The sequence below is a fragment of the Mustela erminea genome, chromosome 20, assembly GCF_009829155.1.
Source record: "Mustela erminea isolate mMusErm1 chromosome 20, mMusErm1.Pri, whole genome shotgun sequence".
Lineage (NCBI taxonomy): Eukaryota > Metazoa > Chordata > Mammalia > Carnivora > Mustelidae > Mustela > Mustela erminea.
The window spans coordinates 30974351-30998485 of NC_045633.1; the positions used below are offsets into that span (position 1 = coordinate 30974351).

The following is a 24135-nucleotide window of genomic DNA, read 5'->3' on the forward strand; positions in this document are numbered from 1 at the left end:
GAGGGAAGCAGGCTCCCCGCCGAGCAGAGAGTCCGACGTGGGGCTCGATCCGAGAACCCTGGGATCATGACCTGAGCCGATGGCAGAGGATTTAACCCACTGAGCCACCCAGATTCCCCCATAACATAAAATCTTAAAAACAATAATCAGTATATTTTGTACCCCTATGCTGTTTCCCCCACCCGCTGACTTAAGGAAGTAAGACCATGAGGTCCACCACTCCTTCTCGCCCCGGAGCCACACACACACCACCTGGGCGGCCACCACCCCACGGGGGCTCCACCGTTGGCTGGAATCAGGAAGGGCCAGCGGGGTCGCTTTCCCAAATTCGGGGCTGTCGCGGTCACTACTAGTAGACTGGCTACAAAAGCTGCCAGTGGGATCAGCACCGAGGGAAGTCATACAGAAAAAGCACACGAAAAACGACGCTAAAAACCCTCATCCGGGGCCCTCATCCGGGGCCCTCATCCGGGGCCCTCATCCGGGGCCCTCATCCGGGGCCCTCATCCGGGGCCCTCATCCGGGGCCCTCATCCGGGGCCTGCCTTCCGCCCACGGTCGTCGGACTCCGCCTCCGGAAGTGCCACTGAGAAGCGCCGGACTCCAAGCGGTCTAGAGCGACCCCGGAAACCCTGGGGCTGCTCCTAGAGCGAGGGTGTCCGCGACGGGACGGCCGCCTGGCCTGTCCCTCAGCACGGGTGAGTGCCCGGCAGCCGTTCTGGGGTCGCGGTAGGCGTCGCCGTTGGTTTAGGCTCCTGGGAAGGAGGAGGCGGAGCTCCGTTCCGGCCGTCGGCGGTTTCCGTCCCCAGGAGCGCTTCAGGGCCGGGGTGCGAGGGCCTGTTTCTCTTCAGTCAGGTTTCACCCTGACGCCCCGCGGACTAGGGCCTCGCCGCCGGGGCCCGGTGACCCTGCTGTGGTGCGAGCTGGGTGTCTGAGCCCCGCCCCGCCCTTCGGGGAGCGCGTCTTCACCTAACAGGAAGTGGGAGAGGGCAGCGCCGGGCGAGGCCTTCCGAGGGCTGGGCGCCAGGGCGGTTGCTGAGGGTTGTGGAAGCGGGACGGAGCCCTGTGGCGTCCTTGGATTTGAAGGACGCGAGCCAAACTGTTTGAGACGCAGCTCTTCCCTGGATCACTGTCAGGGCCGTGGAAAACGGCCTGCCCAGCTCGTCTGCGTTGCTGAACTGTATGACCACCCCCCTCCCCCACCAAATGGGAATTTTGTCATTAGGCAAGCCCATTTAGTAAATCACAGTGGGCAGGCAGAGTGTTTGCCAAGTAATGCCTGGGGGGGGGGGGGTTGCTGCTTAAAAAAAAAAAAAAAAGTAATCATAACTAGTATGTTTCTCTGGGTACAAACTTGACCCTTGAAAGAAGTTTGTACATTTCAAATATTTTAAATTTTCTTCAGAAATGTTTATTAAGTTGGGCTTTTTTTTAAAATTTAAGATTTTATTTATTCATTTGGCGGACAGAGATCACAAGTAGGCAGAGACACAGACGGGGGGTGGGTGGCGGAAAGCAGGCTTCCTGCCGAGCAGAGAGCCCAACGTGGGGCTCTGTCCCAGGACCCCGGGATCATGACCTGAGCCAAGGCAGAAGCCTTAAAAGTTGGGCTTGCTTTTTTCCCCCCCCCCCCCCCGAAATACCATAAATGCTGAATAAGTGGAATTTAAAGCTTCCCAATTGGACCATTTGATTTGGCTCTTAAATATTTGAAACGGAATAATTTCCATTTTTTCTTTCTGTTTTATTTAGGTGGTTAGTCATTATTAACTGTTTCTGTTGAGTATCTGCAGCGTGTAAGATACTTGGCTAAGTCCTGAGGAGGTAAAAAGATGGGCTGACTTAGCTTAGTACAATAAATTCTCACAGTCTGACCCGGCAGTGATGGTCCTTGTCCTTCAGAACAGGGATGGAGGAAATATCCGCCCAGGAAGCAGTTGGATCACCTGTTGTCCAGTTTCAGTCTTTGGAGAGCCTGTCTGAGGGTCTGTCCCCAGAGCCTCCGTTCGCACAGGACACCGACATGGAACAGGAGCTCAACGGGGGTAAGGCTGAGAGAGAGCACTGAAATCCAAGAGAATGGGGATACAGTGGGGGCTTCTGGGTCTGGTACGAGAGAGGCCGGGAACTTCTCTAAGAAGATGGCCCCTAGGGGAGGTCTGGAAGGGTGGGACCGATGTGACTCAGTTCAGTCCTGATCTTGGCCTCTTAAGGACAGCCCATCTTTCTTTAATAGGCAGAGTGGTGGTCATTCACTCTGCTTTGGCTTTTTTTTTTTTTTTTCCATTCATACAACCTTCACTTTATCCTGGTTTCACATCCAGAAAAATTTTTAAGATACGCTGCTTTTGCTGTATCTCACAAATCCTTGCCTTGCTTTTACTTCCTCTTACAGTTAGGGCCCTTCTCTCCCTCTGTTCCCTTCACTTAGTTTCTTCCCTCCTTGATGACTTTGCGAGCTTTGCCACCTGCCATTCTGTTGCAGCTGCAGTGTTTGTGACTAATCTAATTTTGGCCCAAAAAGCAACCATTTAATTCTTGGGTCGAGCGTAACACCTGTACGAGTGTACACATATCACATATTGACTCAACAGTAACATCTTTATAAATAGGTTGATGTGTTTTGTACTTCTCGTGTTTTGTAAGAACCTTGTTTTAAATTGCTGTGGCCAACTGCATTGCCTGAAATAACTTAAGTGTCAGCAACACCAGTTGAGTGCTGTGGTGTGTAGAGTGCTGTGGGGCGTTGTGGGAGTGTGGAAAAGGTTGTGAGGAAACAGACGACCATTCCTTATTCTTGGGAGCCTTACGCAGTGGTTACAGAGACAGTGTCCATTCACACGAAGGCTTACTAAAATTTATGTAACAGTAAATCAACTAAGTAGTCATTTCTCTGGACAAGTCACTGCAAGTCTTTGTGCTTTGCTTTGCCCATCTGCAAAACAGGTACAGTACTTAACCCTCTTGTTAGAAGAATGTTCTGTCCTAAGAATATGGTGATATTTTATAAGAAAATCCTGAATCACTGGCCTAAACATGGGTAAGGAGGTCATGCTGATGTTGAGAAGGAGCAGAGTAGATGCACTTGGTACCTGAGAAACGTTCACTGGTTTTACTAGAATGTTGATGTGAAGAAGGGTCCCGCTGACTCCCTCTTCTGTCAGGGAGCCCTGGGGAAGGGTTGCTCTCACTCTTGGCTCCTCTCTCCTCCCTCAGCTCCACCTGTTCCCCAGGTGCCTGCTCTTCCCCATGAGGGAAGCCCAGGAGACCAGGCAGCTACGCTCCTGACAGCCAGGTACCAGGTGAGCTGAGGAACCCTCTGCTTTTTCCTCAGGGACTCTTGCTACTGATTGAGTGTGGCCCTTCCCTCATCCCATCCGTAAACCCTGCCTTGAATTTTTTTCAATAGCAGACCCCAGTTTCGGAATTGACCCTCTTCAGAGACCTGGACTTCACAGAAACCACCTCCCCATGTCCCCACCTCCACCAGTAAACTCTATTCCTTCTCTGTCCCTGGTGCTGTGATGGGAGTTTATTAGATTTTAAAGGTTATGGAACTTATTCCCGAGTTTCTAGTCTGTTTTCCCTCCTCCCCAACTTTGCTGTACACTGGTCACTCTCTCTGTGTCATCTCCTTCATTTTCTGGCCACAATGCTATAGTGGCCTCATTCCCCAGAGCAGCCAGGCTGTGTTATTTCAGGAGTTTGTGACATTCGAGGATGTGGCTGTGCACCTTACTCGAGAGGAATGGGGATGCCTGGACCCTGTTCAGAGGGATCTCTACAGAGAAGTGATGTTAGAGAATTATGGGAACGTGGTTTCACTGGGTAAGGACTTTCTTATTTTTCAGTTTACCTATTAGGATTTCTTTACTTCCTTGTTTCTGAGGAGGTGCCAGGTCTCTGAGAAAGTACAGTGTGGCTCAGATTCCAGGTGTTAGAACCTCTGAATCCTCCATCTTCAAGGTCATCTCATCTGGGAGTGGGTTTTCTTGGGGGAGTGGGTTTCAAGAGGAGACCTTGTACTCCTTATCTTTAGTTAATGATTCCTGCTTTTGTGGGGCATCCGGTTCCTGTTAGAAAGGGGAAACTTGCTTGTGCTTTGCCTAAGTTCTTACCTTCTCTATCTTTTCCCTTTTTATGAGAGGGACCTTAAGGTCTCCCATTCCACAAGCAGACACGTTCCTTCCTGGTAATTCAATGCCCCTGTATCTGAAAGTTTTTCATTTACCTTGGAAGAAGAAATCCTTTTTTAAGTAGGCTAAAATCCTTGCTGAATGATCTCTCACCTCTTAACATTCCTAAACTCATCTCCAAGAGGCAGAGTGTGAGAGACTTCATTTAAAGACATGACTCACTGCGAGTCTATTTTCAGTGAGTCATCCAGATGGTAGTCCTAAGTAACCTTACCCGGAGCAGCAGAAGTTTTCAGCTTTAAACTGAGTCTCTCCTTTGTCATTTGGGCGGTACAGTGTGCTGCCGGGATTGGGCCCCTAATAGTGCTCTAGAGGGGCATCAGCAGGGCTGTTGGCAGCCCCTTGATGTGAGCATTGCTCCTTTTCCTTTTTTTTTTTTTTTGCCGGTCTCTGCTTCTGCCCCCCACCAATACATGTATGTATTTAATCACATTTTTTCTTTTCTTTCTCTCTCTCTCTCTTTTTTTTTTTTGGCTTTGCCTATGCTGGTGGCATCCAGGGTGTTCCTTTGTCTCCTTGATTATGCTCAGGGTTAAAGCAGTCTTTTTACCTGTGGGGAGGCAGCCTGCCCACTGGGAAGGTTTTTAGTGTGTTTCCCATTCCTGGCTCTTTGATCTTTATAGGCATACTTCTCCGCCTTCCTACCACCCGGATTCATAGTGTGAATTCCTGCCCGGCCCTGAGTCATACCCAGGCAAGTGCTTTCTCTGGAGAAACACTTGCAGTTCTTTCAGCAGGAATCTCCAAGAGATGGCCCAAGTATCGGCTTCCCATCGATATTGCTCGTCCCCGCTCGGAAGCTCCTTTTCCACGATTGTAAGATATCACACTTGATTGATGCTCTCAGGATGCCACCAGTATGTAAAATTGCAGCTCCTCAGATGACCTTTGTTAAATTTCGGAAGGGCCAAGGAGGCCCTCCGTTGCAACCAGATGAATTTTGAACCTGTGTTCTGAGTTCATTCAAAAGCCACGGTCGGTGGTCAGCTACTTGTGTTCTGAGAAACCACAAAGTTCAACTCCAGCTCTTCAGTTATAATCTTTTCATGTTATTTTAGAATGTGGAACATATGCTGTGCACCCCTCCTTTCTGTAGTGAATATGACCTGCCCCTTCTCTGGTCTGACTTTCCTGTGACCCCTGGGCTTTCCTCATGTTGAACACTCTAGTCTTCTCCAAGTCCCTGTCTCCCCGTCCCAAGGCCCTGACTTTGTCCCCTTTATTCTTTGTGGTGCTATACAGATTGATGAATTTAAATAACCTTTCCTGATCAAGTGTTCCTTAGCTCTGTCCTTGATGGATGGGAAATGGGAGGGCGAAAGAGTTTAATTTTTTTATTTCAGGGTATCAAATTGAATGTATATTTAACAACTTTGTAAACTGTAAAGTGATGTAATTGTAAACTACTGTTAATTTTATCTAATAATTACATAATTTCCAACAGTTAACCTGTCTACTTTTTGGAGTAAACAAACTTCTTAGCACTTTAATCAGCCTAGTAGCACAGCGTGCTATTAGACTGAATTTTATCCCATTTCCTGTGTCATCTCTGCACAAGTACAGGACACACATGCACATGCACACATACTGGGTACAAATGCATACAAGAACCCCCCACCCCCCACCCCCGCCGTTCACCTTGCTTTTGTGACCAAGTAAGCAGCATCTTTTCAGTAATTCCTTTTTATAGTTCTTAGGAAATCATTTTTATATTTTTAGGCTCAGCAAACTCCAACTGAAATGTAAGTTTACACACGTAATTAGCTTAATGTTTGGTGTTGTAAAATACGGGCATTGTAATTCAGTTCCTGACTTAGCAGCCTCACTGTCAAGTTCACATCTTTTTCCCACTGCAGTAGCTCAGTTGTCACAGACATCAGAACTTTGTTCCTTTGGGTAAGTGCTTCTACTATATAGTGGTAAATATACAGAGTATGAACAGCTGAGTAAAAGAATAGAAAAGTAAAAACTCATATTTTTCATTACTAAATCTGAAGTGTGTTCTGTTGACAGCGAGTGAATTACTGGCTTGAGGATCATACCCAAAAGGAAGTTTTCCGTGACTTAAGAAAGTGGTCTGGTTTGCATTTCACACAGGGTCAGTGTGGTGGGGGCCTTATTCAATGACATCATTAGAAACATGCCTATCAGAATTCTGGTTGTTAAGTAAGTTAATAAATCAGGAAATGTTTGGCACATACTCTTTCCTTTTGGAAGTTGATGTCATGAAAACAAAAATGATTTTGTATAGAATGTCTTTTTTACTGCCATGTCTCTTTACTGTTTATTGACGAGCCAGTGTGTTACAAGGTACGATACATATCTCATTTAATCCTTGCCATAACCCTGTGAGCAGATGTTACTCTATCTTATACCTGAGGAAACTCAGGCTCAAAAGTTAAGGGATCCACTCAGGGTCAGAACTAGGCGTAGGACTCAGATCTGAATCTGAAGCTCATGCTCTTTTTCACTGTTACGCCCCTTAGGACAATTAGTCCAACCACATACATTGTTTTTTTTTTTTTTTTTTTTAAAGATTTTATTTACTTATTTGACAGAGAAATCACAAGTAGGCAGAGAAGCAGACAGAGAGAGAAGGGGAAGCAGGCTCGCCGCTGAGCAAAGAGCCTGATGTGGGGCTTGATCCCAGGACCCTGGGATCATGACCTGAGCCGAAGGCAGAGACTTTAACCCACTGAGCCACCCAGGCACCCCTGCAGTGTTTTTTTTTTTTTTTTTAAATATTTATCCATCTATGTCTTGAGAGAGAGAGAGCGCGCGCGCACGCGGTGGGGAGGGTCAGAGGGAGAGAAAGTCCCAAACAGATTACAGTGCTGACTGCAGAGACTAACATAGGGCTTGGTCTCACTACCCTGAGGTCACCACCCTGAGATCACAACCTGAGTGGAAACTGAGTGGATGCTCAATTGACTCTGCCACCCAGGGGCCTCACATGTGTTTTTTAAAAGTAGTCTTGTGGCTTTATACTCTGATTACAATTAGAAAAATCCATCCAGTTAGAAAAATTGGACAGATGGGCATTAGGTTGTACAGTTTGGGAGCAGAAAGAACATGCATTCGAGGGGCGCCTGGGTGGCTCAGTCGTTAGATGTCTGCCTTCAGCTCAGGTCATGGTCCCAGGGTCCTGGGATTAGGCCCCACATCAGGCTTCTTGCTCAGCGAGGGGTCTGCTTCTCCCTTTCCCACTCCTCCTCCTCGTGTTCCTGCTCTCACTGTCTCTGTCAAATAAATAAAAATCTTTAAAAAACAAAACATGCATTGGAGAAGAAATAAAATTGTGTAGGGATACGTTCCATTAAAATAGGTATCTAGGGGTGCCTGGGTGGCTCAGTTGGTTAAACAGCTGCCTGTGGCTAAGGTCATGATCCCAGGGTCATGGGATCCACCCCGCTTCTGGCCCCCTTCTCAGTGGGGAGTTGCTTCTCTTGCTCGCTCTCAAATAAATAAATTTAAAAACAATAGGTATGGGGCGCCTGGGTGGCTCAGTGGATTGAGCCGCTGCCTTCGGCTCGGGTCGTGATCTTGGGATCCTGGGATCGAGTCCTGCATCGGGCTCTCTGCTCAGCAGGGGGCCTGCTTCCCTTCCTCTCTCTCTGCCTGCCTCTCTGCCTACTTGTGATCTCTCTCTATCAAATGAATAAATAAAGTCTTTAAAAAAAAATAAAAACAATAGGTATCTACCTCAGAACAGTATTACTAAGGAAAGATTTTGTGTATTAAGGACCAAGAAGAAGGGCATAAAGCTTCTAGGTGACTAAAATCTTAGCATAACTGGTATAGGCAACAAACCAAATAATGAGGTGAATTTTAAATGTCATTTTTAAAGACCAGATTAAGTTAAAATAAATCTCATTGGAACACTGTCAAGGTTTAAATTTCAAAAATCAAAAGATTTTAATAAAGGATCAAGTAATTTTTATTTATTTATTTTAAAGATTTTATTTATTTGAGAGAGAGGGAATGAGAGAGAGCATGAGAGGTGGGAGGGTCAGAAGAACAGGCTCCCTCCTGAGCAGGGAGCCCAACGTGGGACTGGATCCAGACTCTGGGATCATGACCTGAGCCGAAGGCAATCGCTTAACCAACTGAGCCACCCAGGTGCCCAAGATTAAATAATTTTAGATAGGAAAAATTAATTGCAAAGGTGTGTTTTGAAGGCATAGAGTTCTGACTTTAAAATTTAGGAAAAAGGCATTCAGGGTGATGGCAAGAAACCTGCCTTAATGCTTCCTGTGACCCTTAGAATGTTAGACTGGAAAGAATATAAACTGTGGAATCAGACTTGGGTTCATCTTACATCGAGCAGGTTATTTAAACTGGTATTCATTTTCTTCAACTATAAAACATGAAAAATAATGTCTGCCTTTCTGGGATTATGCCAAGGATTAAATTTATGCCCAGGATGAAATTAGATTAAATTACATTTGTGTAAGGACCTGGTTTGTGGTAGTTCCTTCAGTGTTGTTTTAGAAAGGACTGCAAGGGAAAAGAGCTATAGATCAGAATAAAAAATTTTTTTTTTTTTAAATTTTTAAGTAGGCTCCGTGATTAGCATGGAGCCCAAAGCAGGGCTTGAACTCACAACCTGAGATCAAGACCTGAGCTGAGATCAAGAGTCGGATGCTTAACCAACTGAACCACCCGGGTGCCCCAGACTAGATTATTTTTTTTTTTTTAGAGATTTAATTTATTTATTTGACAGAGATCACAAGTAGGTAGAGAGGCAGGTGGGGGCGAGGGGAAGCAGGCTCCCCGCCGAGCAGAGAGCCCCATTTGGGGCTCTATCCCAGGATGCTGGGATCATGACCTGAGCTGAAGGCAGAGACTTTAACCCACTGAACCACCCAGGCGCCCCTAGATATTTTAATATAAACAAATTTCAGGAATGTGTTCAAGTTCTTTCTTTATAGTTAATTATAGTTCTTTCTTTAATTTCCTCAAATTGAATATTGCTCATACTTTTGTAAAGGAGTTTGGATTTTTATTTTAAAGAGACTTTCATTTCTTTGACACTATGTGATTTTTTTTTTTTTAAGATTTTATTTATTTATTTATTTGAGAGAGAGACAGTGAGAGCATGAGCGAGGAGAAGGTCAGAGAGCGAAGCAGACTCCCCATGGAGCTGGGAGCCCGATGCGGGACTCGATCCCGGGACTCTGGGATCATGACCTGAGCTGAAGGCAGTCGTTCAACCAACTGGGCCACCCAGGCATCCCGACACTATGTGATCTTTTAGTTTGCTTTTAAAAGTTTTTTTTTTTTTTTAAAGATTTTATTTATTTATTTATTTGATAGAGAGTGAGAGAGAGAATGACAGGGGAGAAGGTCAGAGGGAGAAGCACACTCCTCATGGAGCTGGGAGCTTGATGTGGGACTCGATCCCAGGATTCCAGGATCATGACCTGAGCCAAAGGCAGTCGCTTAACCAGCTGAGCCACCCAGGTGCCCCTAGTTTGCTTTTAATTAGAACGTCCATGACTGCAAATCTGTTGGGTCTTGGCTCTCCGTGTATTACTCTAATAACTATTTCTCTGTCCTCTTTTTTTTTTTTTTTTTTTTTGGGAGAGAGAGAAAGAAGATGAGTGGGGTTGGTCAGGGGTGGGGTGGGGCGGTGAACAAAGGGAGAAGCAGAGCGGGGAGTCTGAGATGGGACTCGATCCCAGGACTCCAGGATCATGATCTGAGCCAAAGGTAGACGCTTAACCAGCTGAGCCACTCAGGCACCACTGTGTCTTCTTTTTATTTATTTTATTTATTTACTTTTTTACTCCTTTGTCAGTATGTTGATCTTCTGTTGTCTTTCTGTACGTATGTTGGGGGAAGGGACAGATTTCATTCACAACCATTATTTTTGACTAGCAGATTATGTAAAAGCCAGGTTCTGAAAGACTGGTGTTGAGCCCTAGGTTTGCTAGTTGTTGTGGTCTTGGGTGAGTTACTTTTTTTTTTTTTTTTTTTTTTTAAGATTTTATTTACTTATTTATTTATTTGACAGAGGGGGAGCAGAGAGAGAGAGAGAGAGAGAGAGAGAGAGAGATCACAAGTAGGCAGAGAGGCAGGCGGAGGGAGAGGGGGAAGCAGGTTCCCTACTGAGCAGAGAGCCTGATGCGGGGCTCGATCCCAGGACCCTGAGATCATGACCCAAACTGAAGACAGAGGCTTAACCCATTGAGCCACTCAGGCGCTCCAGGGCGAGTTACTTAAATTGTCAGTCTTTGTTTTCTTATTTGTTAAATGGGTACAGTGGTGGTTTCTACTTCATGAAGTTAGGATTTCTATTAAGTTAGTGAAATTTATAAAGTTCTTGGTGTGGTACTTTGGATCTACCAAATGTGCAGTAAGTGTTAGCTTAATTATTTTAATGATACTGATGATACAGATTTTTTTTTTAAGATATTTATTTTTTTGACAGAGACACAGTGGGAGAGGGAACACAAGCAGGGCGAGTGGGAGAGGGAGAAGCAGTCTCCCCGCCAAGCAAGAAGCTTGATATGGGACTTGATCCCAAGACCCGGGGATCATGATCTGAGCCAAAGGTGGCCGGCTTAACCAACTGAGCCACCCAGGCGTCCCAAAACTCTAGTCTTTTATCTCTAACTGCCTACTAAGCTTTTTCTTTTATCCTTGACTGCATTAACTTAAGCACGATCTAAAATCAAATGCTTCTGGGGTGCCTGGGTGGCTCAGTGGGTTAAGCCTCTGCCTTTGGCTCAAGTCATGATCTCAGGGTCCTGGGATCAAGCCCCGCATTGGGATCTCTGCTCAGCAGGGAGCCTGCTTCCCCCCATCTCTCTGTCTGCCTACTTGTGATCTCTCTCATAGATAAATAAAATCTTTCAAAAAATAAAATCAAATGCTTCCTTCCACGTCGAGACAGTCTTTTTTGTTGTCTGTAGGTGATAGGTGTAGATATAGAATAAATAAGCAAAGTTTGCTTCAGTTATCAAATACTTAGAAATACTTTAGCTGGGGCACCTGGTTGGCTCAGTGGGTTAAAGCCTCTGCCTTCGGCTCAGGTCATGATCTTAGGGTCTTGGGATTGAGCCCCACATCAGGCTCTTTGCTCAGCAGGGAGCCTGCCCCCCCCCACCTGTCTCTCTGCCTACTTGTGATCTCTGTCTGTCAAATAAATAAATAAAATATTAAAAAAAAATACTTTAGCTGATACCCGAGGTAAAAGTTACAAATTCTGTTATCAGAATTCAAGCAGAATATTTGCTGCTTCAAGCCATGCTAACCTTTTTTTTTTTTAAAACTTAGCAACTATTTCATTTGGCATGGAGGACTTCAACTAAATAAGCATCCAAAGGGGGGAATAGACTATTAAAGCCCAGCAGAAAATCAGAAACACAGTAAATGCCTTTCTTTTTTTTTTTTTTTAATATTTTATTTATTTATTTGATAGAGATTACAAGCAGGCAGAGAGGCAGGCAGAGAGATAGGGAAGAAGCAGGCTCCCTGCCGAGCAGAGAGCTCGACGCGGGGCTCGATCCCAGGACCCTGAGATCACGACCCGAGCTGAAGGCAGAGACTTTAACCCACTGAGCCACCCAGGCGCCCCAGTAAATGCCTTTCTTTCTTTTTTTTTTTTTTTTTAAAGATTTTATTTATTTATTTGACAGACAGAGATCACAAGTAGGCAGAGAGGAAGGCAGAGAGAGAGAGAGAGGAGGAAGCAGGCTCCCTGCTGAGCAGAGAGCCCGATGTGGGACTCGATCCCAGGACCCTGAGATCATGACCTGAGCTGAAGGCAGAGGCTTAACCCACTGAGCCACCCAGGTGCCCAGTAAATGCCTTTCTTATGTGTGTTCTGTATCTGCCCATTCGTAGGCTCGCATATGGAATTCCAAGAGGACAGCTGTTGGTTTGTCATATTTTCCAGGCCCAGTGCCCTTTTAGAAACCAGTTATCTGTGATATGTTGACACCAGGACACAAAATTGGCACTCAATAAGTAACTTCTTTTTTAATTGTTTTTAATTTTTTTTCAGTAAGTGACTCTTAAGTAAATAAATCAAAAGAAGATACTAGATGTGTGGTTCCTGCTAGTAAAAGTTTACAAATAATGTAGAGATGATAATTCCTGAAACCAATTAAATAAAAATCTATAAACTCCACTATATAGTGACATGTCAGGATAAGAGGAACAACTAATAAATTGTGTAGCTATTCAGTAAGTAGAAAGAAAGGTTTTTGAAGTTGATGGGCTTGAGCTAGCCGTTGTATGTGTGCTTCTAGAAGACTTCTGAGCTGAAGATGTATAAAAACTGCCCCTTTGATACTTTGATAGTTGTGTCTCCCTCAGGATCAGACTGCTTTTTGGTTTTGCTTTAAAAGAGATAAGATCCTAACAGTCCCATTACGTGAGCCAAGAGAGGCAGGCAGAGAGAGAGGAGAAAGCAGGCTTCCCGCTGAGCAGAGAGCCTGATGTGGGGCTCAATCCCAGGACCCTGGGATCATGACCTGAGCTGAAGGCAGAGGCTTTAACCCACTGAGCCACCCAGGCGCCCCAAGAAAGGCAATTTTTATGTTAAGGTGCACTTTTACTGAATTTACCTCTCTATCGTATTATACTTAGTTACTTATATCTGTGTCTATATACTTTCCAAATGGGAGGTGCCTCATAGATGTTTGTTGAATAAAGAAGAGTGTAAGCTCCTGATGTGTAAGAATGTGTTTTTTTTTTTTTTTTGTTTCCTCATGTGCACTGAAGCAAATTGAGATTCGTGACGTTTCTTAAGATTGGTTCTTGGAGTATTTATTCAGTCTTCAGTGATTGTGTTGCTGCAGTTTAGCTCACCCCACAATGGGTGTTTTTAGTATTCGCCTTTCTCCAGTCCAGCAAAGGTATATTTTGATGACCTCCCTTTTGACCGGGTCTAATCCAAAGATTGATCTATAGGCAATAGCTGAAGAAGATCACTTTTATGAAGACAGGTACACGCTCATGCACCAGTTCCCTTGTCTGAGTAATGTTTAAATGAATACTTTTCCCAAAGTCATCAACTTGCCCCATAACACACCTCTTTCTGGAGCACAAGTAGGAGCTCCTTGTAGAGGATCCTTGCCCTTCTCACTCTCCAGGACTTCCCTAATGTCTTCTAAGAATTTACTTTCTTTCTCCATTAACCATTAGTTAAGAGAAACAGTGGCTTTGTGTAGTGTCTGGGGGATAAATCGCCACATCCCATTTCCTTCTCTGTGAGCAGGATTTCCAATTTCCAAGCCTGATGGGATCTCCCTGCGGGAACAAGATCTACAGGTCTTTGATCTGGAAACTAAGAATAGAGAAGTCTTAAGAGATGACTGCTCAGGTGAGTAAGGTAGAATCAATCAGATGGAATTAGTAGGGAAGTAAGATTCAAATTGTTGAGCCAAACTGTAGCCGCTTTGGCAGTCAGAATGAAGAGCTCGGTCTCTACACCAGATGGCAAGCTCCTTTGTTTTCCCTTCAGTTTTGATGAATTCTTTGCATTTATTTTATCCCTTTTCCCTCACAAGTTGTACTGGGTCCCTATAAATCTTTTGAATTACTTCCCTATTACCTGCTTTGAACCATCTTAATTGGTTCCGTCCTCTGTTTTACCACACCCTGAACTATTTGTGCATTAACCTCATTGCTCCTGTTCATGCCCTTACATCTGCTGTTGAGATTTTGTGCCTCTACTTCAGAGTAAATAAACTTCTCTTCATTTTAGTAAATTCTAGATTACTTAATTTTCTCCTCTCTGAGGTTCCCCCCCCTCAAGCACAGGGTACAGATTACATTTGCATTTTCTATTTATATATTGAATCAGATGGAGAGACCAGAGAAGAGAACAAGCTGTTGATTCCTAAGCAGGAAATTTTGGAAGAAGTACATTCGTACAAGGTGAGAGTAGGAAGACTCAAAAAGGATATTGCCCAAGTTCCTGGGACTAGAGAAGTGTCTAAACCTGAGGACAGATTAGAAAGGCTTCAGGAAATCCTAAGGAAATTTCTGTTCCTGGAGAGAGAGTTTAGGCAAATAACAATCAGCAAGAAAGCCTTCACCAGTGACAACAATGAATGTCATGAACCTGAAAAAAGCTTCGGTCTGGACTCTACCCTGGATACGGATCAGAGAGTTCTTCGAATTCAGAATATTGATGACACTGATAAGTATGACATGGGGGTGAACCAGAATTCAGCTGCTGGGAAACAAGAACAAATAAATCTCATACAGGATGTTCAGAGTAGTGAATATAAGGAAAGCTTAATGGATGTCTCCCACCTTAGTAAATGTGACAGCATTCCTGCCACTGAGAAATCCTACAAATGTGATGCATGTGAGAAGGTCTTCCATCAGAGCTCTGCCCTTTCTAGACATCAGAGGATTCATACTAGAGAGAAACCCTACAAGTGTAAAGAATGTGAAAAATCTTTCAGTCAGAGTTCAAGTCTCAGTCGACATAAAAGAATACACACTAGAGAAAAACCCTATAAATGTGAAGCATCTGATAAATCCTGTGACACATCTGATAAGTCCTGTAGTCAGAGCTCTGACATAACTCCGCATAAGAGGATTCACACTAGAGCAAAGTCTTATAAATGTAGTAATTGTGAAAGAGTTTTCAGTCGTAGTGTACATCTTACTCAGCATCAGAAGGTTCACAGAGAGATGCCCTGTAAGTGTACTATATGTGGCAGTGACTTCCACCATACCTCATACCTTGCCGAACATCAGAAAGTCCACTGTGAAGAGAAAGCCTATGAATACAGTGATTGTGGGTTGACCTTTGTTAAACATCAAGGAATTCATCTCAGAGAAAAGCCCTATACGTGTAATGAATGTGGCAAAGACTTCAGACTGAATTCCCATCTTATTCAGCATCAAAGAATTCACACAGGAGAGAAACCACATGAATGTAACGAATGTGGAAAAGCTTTTGGTCAAACTTCATGCCTTATTCAGCATCACAAAATCCACGGGCGAGAGAAATCCTATGAGTGTAACGAATATGAGGAAAGTTTCAGTCACGGCTCAGATCTTGTTCTTCAGCAGGAAGTCCTCACCAGAGAAAAAGCCTTTGATTGTGACGTATGGGAAAAGAACCTCGGTCAGAGAGCACACCTCGTTCAACATCAAAGAATTCATACCAAAGAGAAACCTTATGAATGTGATGAACGTGGAGAGACCTTTAGTCAGATTCAGGCCTCCTTCAACATCTGAGAGGTTATACCAGGGAGAAAGCATACACGTACTGAAGGTGGTGAAGCCTTCAGTCACAGCTCAACCTTCATTCAGCATCAGAGAATCGACACCAGAGAGAAACCCTCTGAATGTGACGAATGTAGGAAGACTATTTGCCAGTGTTAAACTTCATCGACATCTGCAAACCTATACCAATGAGAAAATCTACGAATATATTGAATGTGGTAAATGCTTCATGCCGTTTTCATACCTTAGTCACCATTGGAGAATTCTTAACTGGAATAAAATTCTATCACCATAATAAATGTGAAATAGCCTTCAGTCAAAGTAACTACCTTGCTCAGCATCAAATTCATTCCATGCAGAAAGCCTATGAATGTAATAAATACGTATGCACGTGGGAGGATTCAGTCCTATTCTACCCCTTACTCAATGCTAAAGAATCCATGCCCAGGAGAAGCCATTCAAGTGTAGCAAAGGTGACAGACCTTCCAGTAGGAGTTCAAGTCTTTTTCATCATTAGAATCTCCACACCAGATCACAGTCTGCTAATAATGCAAATGGAAAAAATGTACTTCTACATTTCAGGCTTTATTCAACATCAAAATATTGGAGAGAAAATTTTATATAAAATTGTTAATACACAGCCCTGATCTTTTTCATTGCAGAAGAAGATAGTCTGAGGAGTGACTTGGTGAATGCAATGCTGATTCCTCATGGCATTCTTTTATTTAATAGGTGGTGTAAGTAGGTATATAAAATTTATGGAACTCATTTAAACTATTTTTTTAAATATGGCCTATGAACATTTTTATTTTTTCTGCAATTTGGTTACTGTTACAGCTTCTCTAAGATATTGTTAATATACCAATGTAAAGACATAATTAACTTCTGGAAAGTAGCTCATTTAGCTGTTTCTGCTGTTCTCAGCCCAAGTTCTCTCCAGAACAGACTCTTAGGTCTGCTGTTTCCTGAGCATCCTACTTTCCCGTTCCTTTCCAGGCACAACACTTGGATTCCTGATAATTTCTCCATTTTCTTAGTACCGTCAAGTGATGGTTTTCTAGTTTTAAGTGTCTCACCAGCAGGTATGCCGTCCCTATTTGATGTTCGTGTTCTGGTGTCTTCTTTCCTAAAGTGAAGCATCTACCTTTAAAAAGAATTGGAATTCCACATCCTGTCCATCCATGCGTTTGAAGGATTCCATCTCTGCTCTGTTTGTGGCAGGCAGCTAAACATTTTCAAATGACACCCAAGTTCTTAGCTGCCTTGTCTGCATCCACAGCCCTCTAAAAGAGATAACGACATCAGGGAGCCAACAAGACTCCTGGTGGTCTAGCTACATTCATTCAGCACCTATTCTGCATGTCAAGGTTTAGAATTATTTTATATCCTTCTGTTGAAGGCCAGCAATGTTCAGGTCTGCTTTTGATAGGGGCAAAATAAAAGAACATGTACAGAAAAGTCAGAGAACTTCATAAGGGAATGCAGCTTTTCAAAAAAAGATACTGCTGTTCTTCTGTAATCTCTCTGGAAAGAGAATTTCAAGAGTGGCAGGTATTCCTGGTATAATTTTAACCATTACGGTTGTTTCTTTATCTTTTTGGATTTTTGCCCCCTTCTCCCATCAGTCCAGGACAGTATTTGAAGTCTGGGGGCTTTGTGTATAATTGTTTTTTCAATCATCACATTTTCTGTATTTTGTGAGTCTACAGGCCAAGAACTTGGTTTTTTGATTGATAAAAGTGATCACAGATGTCAGGATGTCCAGAGTTCAGGGTCCCTGTCAACAACTCGCCAAGAATTCCTGATTGTTTAGATGATGTTAGAGCATTTTATTATATTTTTCCATCTCAAGTTTCATAACATTTTGTGAATAAGATGTCACTTAAAAGTCTTAATGTCATTCCAGCAAGTGAGGCCTTCGTAGTTCAGATGTTATAATATTTACTGGGGATCCTCAACAAATATATAACAATTTATTGCTTATTCTATAATCCTCTTATGGCTAAGCTCTAAGATAGTTCTACCACCATATTTTGCCTCTTAGCCGTCAGCAAGCATAGGATCTTATCAGGGCAAAGTAGAGATCTAAATGAATTGATTTAAATGTAAAAGCAAATGAAAAATGCATGTTTTCCCCCCTTGTTTATGAATGTGTATGCCCTTATGTACAGAGACCAATGGTCACTTCTGGTGATTATGAAACAGATTAATCCCTAAATAACAGAATATGTAAAAATCACATGTATGCATTTGGTTTAGGAATGTGCTTTTGTACTTCCACTTGAATAAAGGTGTGTTTGATACTCAGAATCTGTTTCAAAAAATATCTCAAGGCTTCAACCAGAAGCATTTGGAAATCTTGGAATCACCTTCCTGGCTGTGACTCACTTCCTTCCAGAAACCTGCTTCACAAGAATAGATCACTCTGTTTCATACCGATACAAAGCTTGCTCTTCCACAGACTTCGGGAACAAAGTCCATTGGAATGTTGAGGATTTTAAGAATTGTTCAGTTAGGATTTTGTTGGCACATAGTTTGAGGTTTCAGTAGAACTAGGCAGAGAGAGAGAGAGAGTGTGTGTGTGTGTGTGTGTTTTAAATAAGTAAAATGTTTAAAAAAATGAGAAACCAAAATAATTCTGGAGGACAGTTAACTTGCCTCTTTAAAATTCTGATATTTAATCAGTCCAACATAATATGAATTTGTGTTTTTAGTCTTTTAATCTTGAAGATTGAGGAAGGAAGAGAAGAGATCTAATAGTTGAGGTCTACCAGATTTATTTTCTGTCAGTCCACCTACCTACATGTGTATGTATGTATATGCATAGTCAGACCTAATTCTTACAACTCCACAAGGGAACTAGCTCCATTTTACAGAGTTACTGAAGTGTAGAGAGGTTGAAGAATCCGTTAGGGTCACTCAGCAAGTTAATGGCTCAAGTCAGGCCTGACTCCAAGCTTTCCATCGTCATGATGTTGGTATTAGACACATCCCAGAACCCAGAGAAGTTTTCTTTGATAGCTCTTCATTCCCTGTTAATCCTCAGTGGTTGACTGTTACCAGTTTGCAGTTTATCTGAATGCTTCCAGAGCTGTGTGGCGTACTACTGGAGTACTCAAGGTACTCTCTGTATCTTTGGGGAGCAAGTCCGAGATCCTGCTCCCTGAAACAGGCGTAGATAATTTTGACAATGACACGCCACAGGTCAGAGCTCCCAAACTCTTAACCTCCTGTCAAGCTATCCTAGCTCCCATCACTATACACATTTCCATTTCTCAATGGCCAGAATGTGCTGATTCCCCCTGCTAACTGGAACTTGCTGATTGATGGATGTGTATTAGATTTCCTATCACTTCTGATTAAATTATAGCAGTGAACAGGGTGGGTAATGGGAGAATCAAGTTTGATGACTAGGTTTTTGTCTTGAGCAAGAGAGTGGATAGATGTAGACTGGAGAGATGGGGACCACTGGAAGAGGAGCAGGGAAAGTATTTCAGGCAAAAGAGCATGCCAGAAGGCCTCCAGATGAGAGAGTTTGGCATCTTCAACGTAGTAAGCTCTCTGGAGGAATGGCTCCCCCTAGGAAGTAGTGGGCAACTGAGGAGATTTAAGAATGAAGTTCAGGGGCACCTGGGTGGCTCAGTGGGTTAAGTCGCTGCCTTCGGCTCAGGTCATGATCTCAGAGTCCTGGGATCGAGCCCCACATCGGGCTCTCTGCTCAGCAGGGAGCCTGCTTCCTCCTCTCTCTCTGCCTGCCTCTGCCTGCTTGTGATCTCTGTCTGTCAAATAAATAAATAAAATCTTTAAAAAAAAAAAAAAAAGAATGAAGTTCAAAGGAGGCCCCTTGGGTGTCATAACCGCAAAGCACAACGGGATTCCCACATCTGAAAGTGTGACCTCACCTGTCCTTTCATTCATTCATTAATACAGTTGCCAGATGCTATGTGATATTCAGTGCTAACCTGTGGGCACAGTTAAACCATCTACTAAGTAATGAAGACATAAGTCACAGCAATGACTTGGGAATTGGACATACCTGTGTTTCAACTTTGCTGTTTTACTAGCTGTGTGACTTTGGACATTTTAGCCTCTGGTTTCCTTGTCCATGTGATGATTAATAATAGCATGAAAATTAAACCAAGTAATGGAAGAGGTACTGGTCATATATTAAGTGCCAAAGAATTACAAATATAAACATCACTATAAAAACCAGTGAGAATGTAAGTGTTTAGCATGAAGTCTAAAAAAGAGCGAATTAAGGAGCAAGCATTTAGCAGTGCAGGACTAGCATCGTCCAGGGAGGGATACGCTGGGTTTGGAGAACTTAAATATGGCTTGAGAGGTCATCAGGAATCCTAGACTGGTAGGAACTGCCTCCTCATAGGCGCTCCTTACTGGAGTTAGCAAACCTTGACATCTCTTTTTTTTTTTTTTTTTTAAATATTTATTTGAGGGAGAGACAGTGAGAGAGAGCATGAGCGAGGAGAAGGTCGGAAGGAGAAGCAGACTCCCCATGAGCTGGAATCCCGATGCGGGACTCAATCCGGGGACTCCAGAATCATGACCTGAGCTGAAGGCAGTCACTCAACCAACTGAGCAACCCAGGCGCCCCTTGAGATCTCTTTTTGCTAAGATTTGTACCCTTCAGGATCCCATCTTATACTCACTTCAAAATATGGGTGCATGAATGAACCAGTGTTTAATCTGAGACTAGAAGGATGATTTCAAACAGGTAATGCCCTGTACAAGTCAATGGAATTTTTCATTTTGCTGATGCATCCTGTTCACACTCTTCACTTTTATTTTTTTAAGATTTTATTTATTTGGCAGAGACACAGCGAGAGAGGGAACACAAGCAGGGTGAGTGGAGAGGGTAAAGGATTTCTGCTGAGCAGGGAGCCTGATGTGGGGCTCCGTGCAGGGCTCATCTCAGGACCTTGGGATCACGACCTGAGCTGAAGGCAGTCGCTTAACAACTGAGTCACCCAGGCACCCACACACTCTTCACTTTTTAGAAAATGGTTGACCTCATATTTGTAATCCATGTTTATAAATTTACAACTTGGGCATAATGACAGTGTCTCTTTTTTTCCCCCACACTTGCTCCAATTACAAATCTCCACCCAGTCTAGCCTTTGTCCTTCCCCAGGCTCTGGTTTGAACTGGCCAGGGGTCTAAAGGCTGGCTTTACTTACTGAGTCTGCAGTTTGGGGCACCTAAAATTGTGAAAAAGTACGAACTTCATGGGATTGTTGTGAAAATTGAGACGCCATTTTACTCCATAAGTGGTAACTGCGGTTTCTGAGTTTAGCAGGAAATATCCCTATCAGGAACAATTCATTTCCCTAACATTTTTCCTGCATCAACATATCAAATATACCTCTGGCAAACTTATCTAGGCACAGTAGGGTGTTTGAAATCTTGATCCTATTTCCAAGGCTTTTCTTCCTCTTTTAGCCCATGGATACCAGTATGTTAGCCCTGCTTACTTACATACTTCAGGCCCGGTTAGGGGTTACTGGGGTAGTGTAGGGGTTGAAGCGACATAGGGAGAGGACAGGCTGGATTGCAGGTATAGATAAGAGATTTCCTCCCAGCAGGGTCATCCCCGCCTTGTGATTTGGAAGAAGGGAGGTGGGGATGGGTGGTAAAACCGCAGGGGTCAAGGGAGTAGGCGAATGGGGGTGCATACGGGACAATAGGGGTGAGAAAGAAGTAACCAATTTAGATCCAAGGTCCACATGGGTGATGAAGGGCAAATAGGGAAATCTAGCCCCATCTCCCTCAATGCCTCCTTGGGGCCCGAAAGAGGCGCTATCCCAAGCCGCTCTTGGCCAAGCTCCCCAGCGGCCCTTGAGAACTCGCGATCGAGAGGAGACCTCCGAGCTGCCTAGACGGGACCCGGAAGTGCGCACGGGGGAGCCCGAGTTTCCAGTCGTGCCGGGGGCCGTGGTCGACGCTGCTGCGGAGCGGTTGCGCCAGTGAGTATCGAGGTCCGGGAACGGGAGCTGCCCGCCCGCGCTGTCGCTAGGGGAGAAGCGCGGTCCTGCGGCGGGGGTGGGGCTCGGGCCGAGGGGACCCAGGTGGCGTGGGGGTGGGGCCTCAGGCTGGACCGCGCCCCCGGCGCCGGGGCCCAGGCAGCCTGGGGAGAGAGCAGTGGGACCCTCTCCTGGAAAAGCTTCACTTGCATGTTCCCCTACATCTGCCCTCTTCTCCCTCCCTTTCCCGCAGTGACTGCCCGTCCGTTGTGCCGCGCTCTAAAGAAATTATAGAGGTCTTGTCTTTGGAGCAGCACCGGGGATTGGATCCAGCCCATGGAGAAGCTGCCTGAGCAGATAACCCCGGAGTCCCTGTATCCATCCTCCCAGCAGGAGCCCCGAAAGAGCAAGGGTGAGGAGCTGACCTAGCTGGCTTTCTTTGTCTAAACTTTGTCCTTCCAGCCGCGGCCTCGGATCAGATGGACACGGTTAACTTTACACTTAGAATTGGCCTGGTGAAAAACTACTCCCCCCCCCCCTTTTTTTTTTAACCTCAGGGCTCTATTACCTGTAAATAAAGGCTGTAACCGAAGTTTCCTTTCTTGACTGTGTGGAGCAGACCTGCCTCAGCAGTACTATTCTAGCACTGAGTCGTGGAGGATCTGTCATTCCAGCACCTGCCAACTTGCTTGGCTTTCGGAGAAGCTCAGGAAATGTTGTGAGAATAAATGAATGAATGAACTCAGCCAAGTATGTCCCATACCTGAAGTACCAGGAAAAGAGCGGGCTTCTCCGCTCATCCTACCCAAGCTCTCCTTCATCCTTAGGGAAGATACATTTACCACCCGAGGTGTAAACTCCAAGAGGGTGCTTTGCCTGTGGAGTACAGTAGATAAGCTGCCACCTGCTGATGGAAAATGAGGTTAAGCTATTAGTATCAACATTTTTCCCCTGAGTATCAACATTTTTATTTCAATCTGCCACCCATCCCACCATTAAGAGATAGATATATGTGTAGGCATTAAAAAAAAGATTATTAAAATGGGTGACAAAGACTTAGATAAAGACTCTGTGATGGCTTATTTTTGGGGAGATTTTCTTTTACACATTTATTTGTAAGAACTATGTTTTCAGACTAATTTGTTAACTTGACAGGTATTGATTGAGCTCTTAGTATGAGGTGTTAGGACTAAGTTGGAAGAAAACCAAACTACTACTCACCTGCAAACTTAAGAGTTGGAATAGTTACCTGTGAGAGGCTTTGGGACAATAAACTGTAGAAGTTTGCAAGAGGAGATCCCCGTAGACTGGGTTTTGGCCCTGGAAGTCTTAGAAAGTCAGGAGTCTCACCTTGAAAGAATTTAGAGTAAGAAGGGTATGAAGTTGGCATTTCTCTTTTAAGTAGTATACTATTGTTGTATTTATTTATTTATTTAGAGAAAGCAAGTGAGCGAGCGGAGGAGCAGAGGGAGAGGGAGAGAATCCTAAGCAGGCTCCATGCCCAGCATGGAACCCGACATGGGGCTCGATCTCACGACCCTGAGATCATGACCTGAACTGAGATCAAGAGTCGGACGCTTATCTGACTGAGCCACCCAGGTGTTCCAGAAAGGAGTCAAGTTTTTTTTTTTTTCCTAAAGATTTTTTAAAAATTTATTTATTTGACAGACAGAGATCACAAGCAGGCAGAGAGGCAGGCAGAGAGAGGAGGAAGCAGGCTCCCCACTGAGCAGAGAGCCCATGCGGGCCCAATCCCAGGACCCCGAGACCATGAGCCGAGCTCAAGGCGGAAGCTTTAACCCACTGAGCTACCCAGGCGCCCCGAAAGGAGCCAACATTTAATTGAGGGAGGATAGATGCTTACCACAGGCTCCCTGTTGCTAGTCTTTCTAAAAGGCCAAGTGCCTATACTCACCTTCTAAAATACTAATTTCCTCATGTTAGTTCACAGTGCCCACTGCATTCAGTCCATACTCCATAACCTGGCATCCCGGGTCCTCTGCAGTGTGGCCTCAACCCACCTTGAAATCTTTCCTGTGGGCTCCCCAAAACAAACCCAGCAAGACTGTTGTGTCCTGCACTTTCCACCGTTGTGCCTTTGTGTCCTTTTTCTCACGTGCGTTGCTGCCCCGCTACATTCTCTGCCTACCCAAACGCCACATATCCCAGTGTCCATGCACAGGAGCCTCCTCCATGAAGTTTCTGAAGCAGACTTGGGCTTTGAGATGCAGGAGACGTTTACATGAAAACCCGAGGACCTGGTGGTTGATTGAGCATTAGGGAGGAATTGGGTACAATTGCTCTCGTTCCCATCACTGTCATACCCCTTAAAAAAATTATCACTAGTTGCTTTTGCTTTTTTTTTTTTTTTAAAGATTTTATTTATTTATCAGAGAGAGGGGGAGAGAGCGAGTACAGGCAGACAGAATGGCAGACAGAGGCAGAGGGAGAAGCAGGCTCCCTGCTGAGCAAGGAGCCCGATGTGGGACTCAATCCCAGGACGCTGGGATCATGACCTGAGCCGAAGACAGCTGCTTAACCAACTGAGCCACCCAGGGGTCCCTTGCTTTTGCTTTTGTAATGCCGGGCACTGCTTCTGCTCCATCAGAATTGATCAAAGCCACGTTGCCAGTGGCTTAGCTAATGAATCCACTGGACACCTTTATTCAGCTTTAATTTTTTGGCGCCTTTTAACTATTATTTTGTTGCTGTGATCGCTGTTCCTTGCACATCGTGTTCTTTGGGTTTGGAAGTACTCTTCTC

At 44.4% G+C, this 24135-nt stretch overlaps 2 protein-coding genes across 9 annotated transcripts in view; both read left to right on the forward strand.

Moving 5' to 3' along the window:
* Positions 1 to 545: 545 nt before the first annotated feature.
* On the forward strand, positions 546 to 16145 carry ZNF655 (zinc finger protein 655). Of its 6 annotated transcripts, none has more exons than XM_032326660.1 (6): positions 549 to 697; positions 1902 to 2044; positions 3216 to 3301; positions 3701 to 3827; positions 13425 to 13529; positions 14013 to 16145. In XM_032326660.1, exons 2-6 carry the CDS (start codon positions 1909 to 1911, stop codon positions 15404 to 15406), a joined length of 1848 nt encoding a protein of 615 aa, XP_032182551.1. In that variant the 5' UTR covers positions 549 to 697; positions 1902 to 1908; the 3' UTR covers positions 15407 to 16145. The 6 variants fall into 6 exon arrangements, with proteins under 6 accessions (XP_032182555.1, XP_032182551.1, XP_032182557.1 ...); XM_032326661.1 differs by lacking the exon at positions 549 to 697 and adding an exon at positions 704 to 1179; XM_032326663.1 differs by lacking the exon at positions 549 to 697 and adding an exon at positions 1606 to 1823.
* A 4205-nt stretch (positions 16146 to 20350) lies between these two features.
* TMEM225B (transmembrane protein 225B) overlaps positions 20351 to 24135 on the forward strand; it is a 30330-nt gene continuing 26545 nt past the window's right edge. Inside the window, exons 1-2 of one of the 3 annotated variants that reach the window (XM_032326667.1) lie at positions 20351 to 21375; positions 21626 to 21784. In XM_032326667.1, the coding sequence (XP_032182558.1) occupies positions 21709 to 21784 (76 nt within the window). In that variant the 5' untranslated portion in view covers positions 20351 to 21375; positions 21626 to 21708. The remainder of the gene's footprint in view (positions 21376 to 21625; positions 21785 to 24135) is intronic. The other 2 variants (XM_032326668.1, XM_032326669.1) reach the window with 2 other exon arrangements.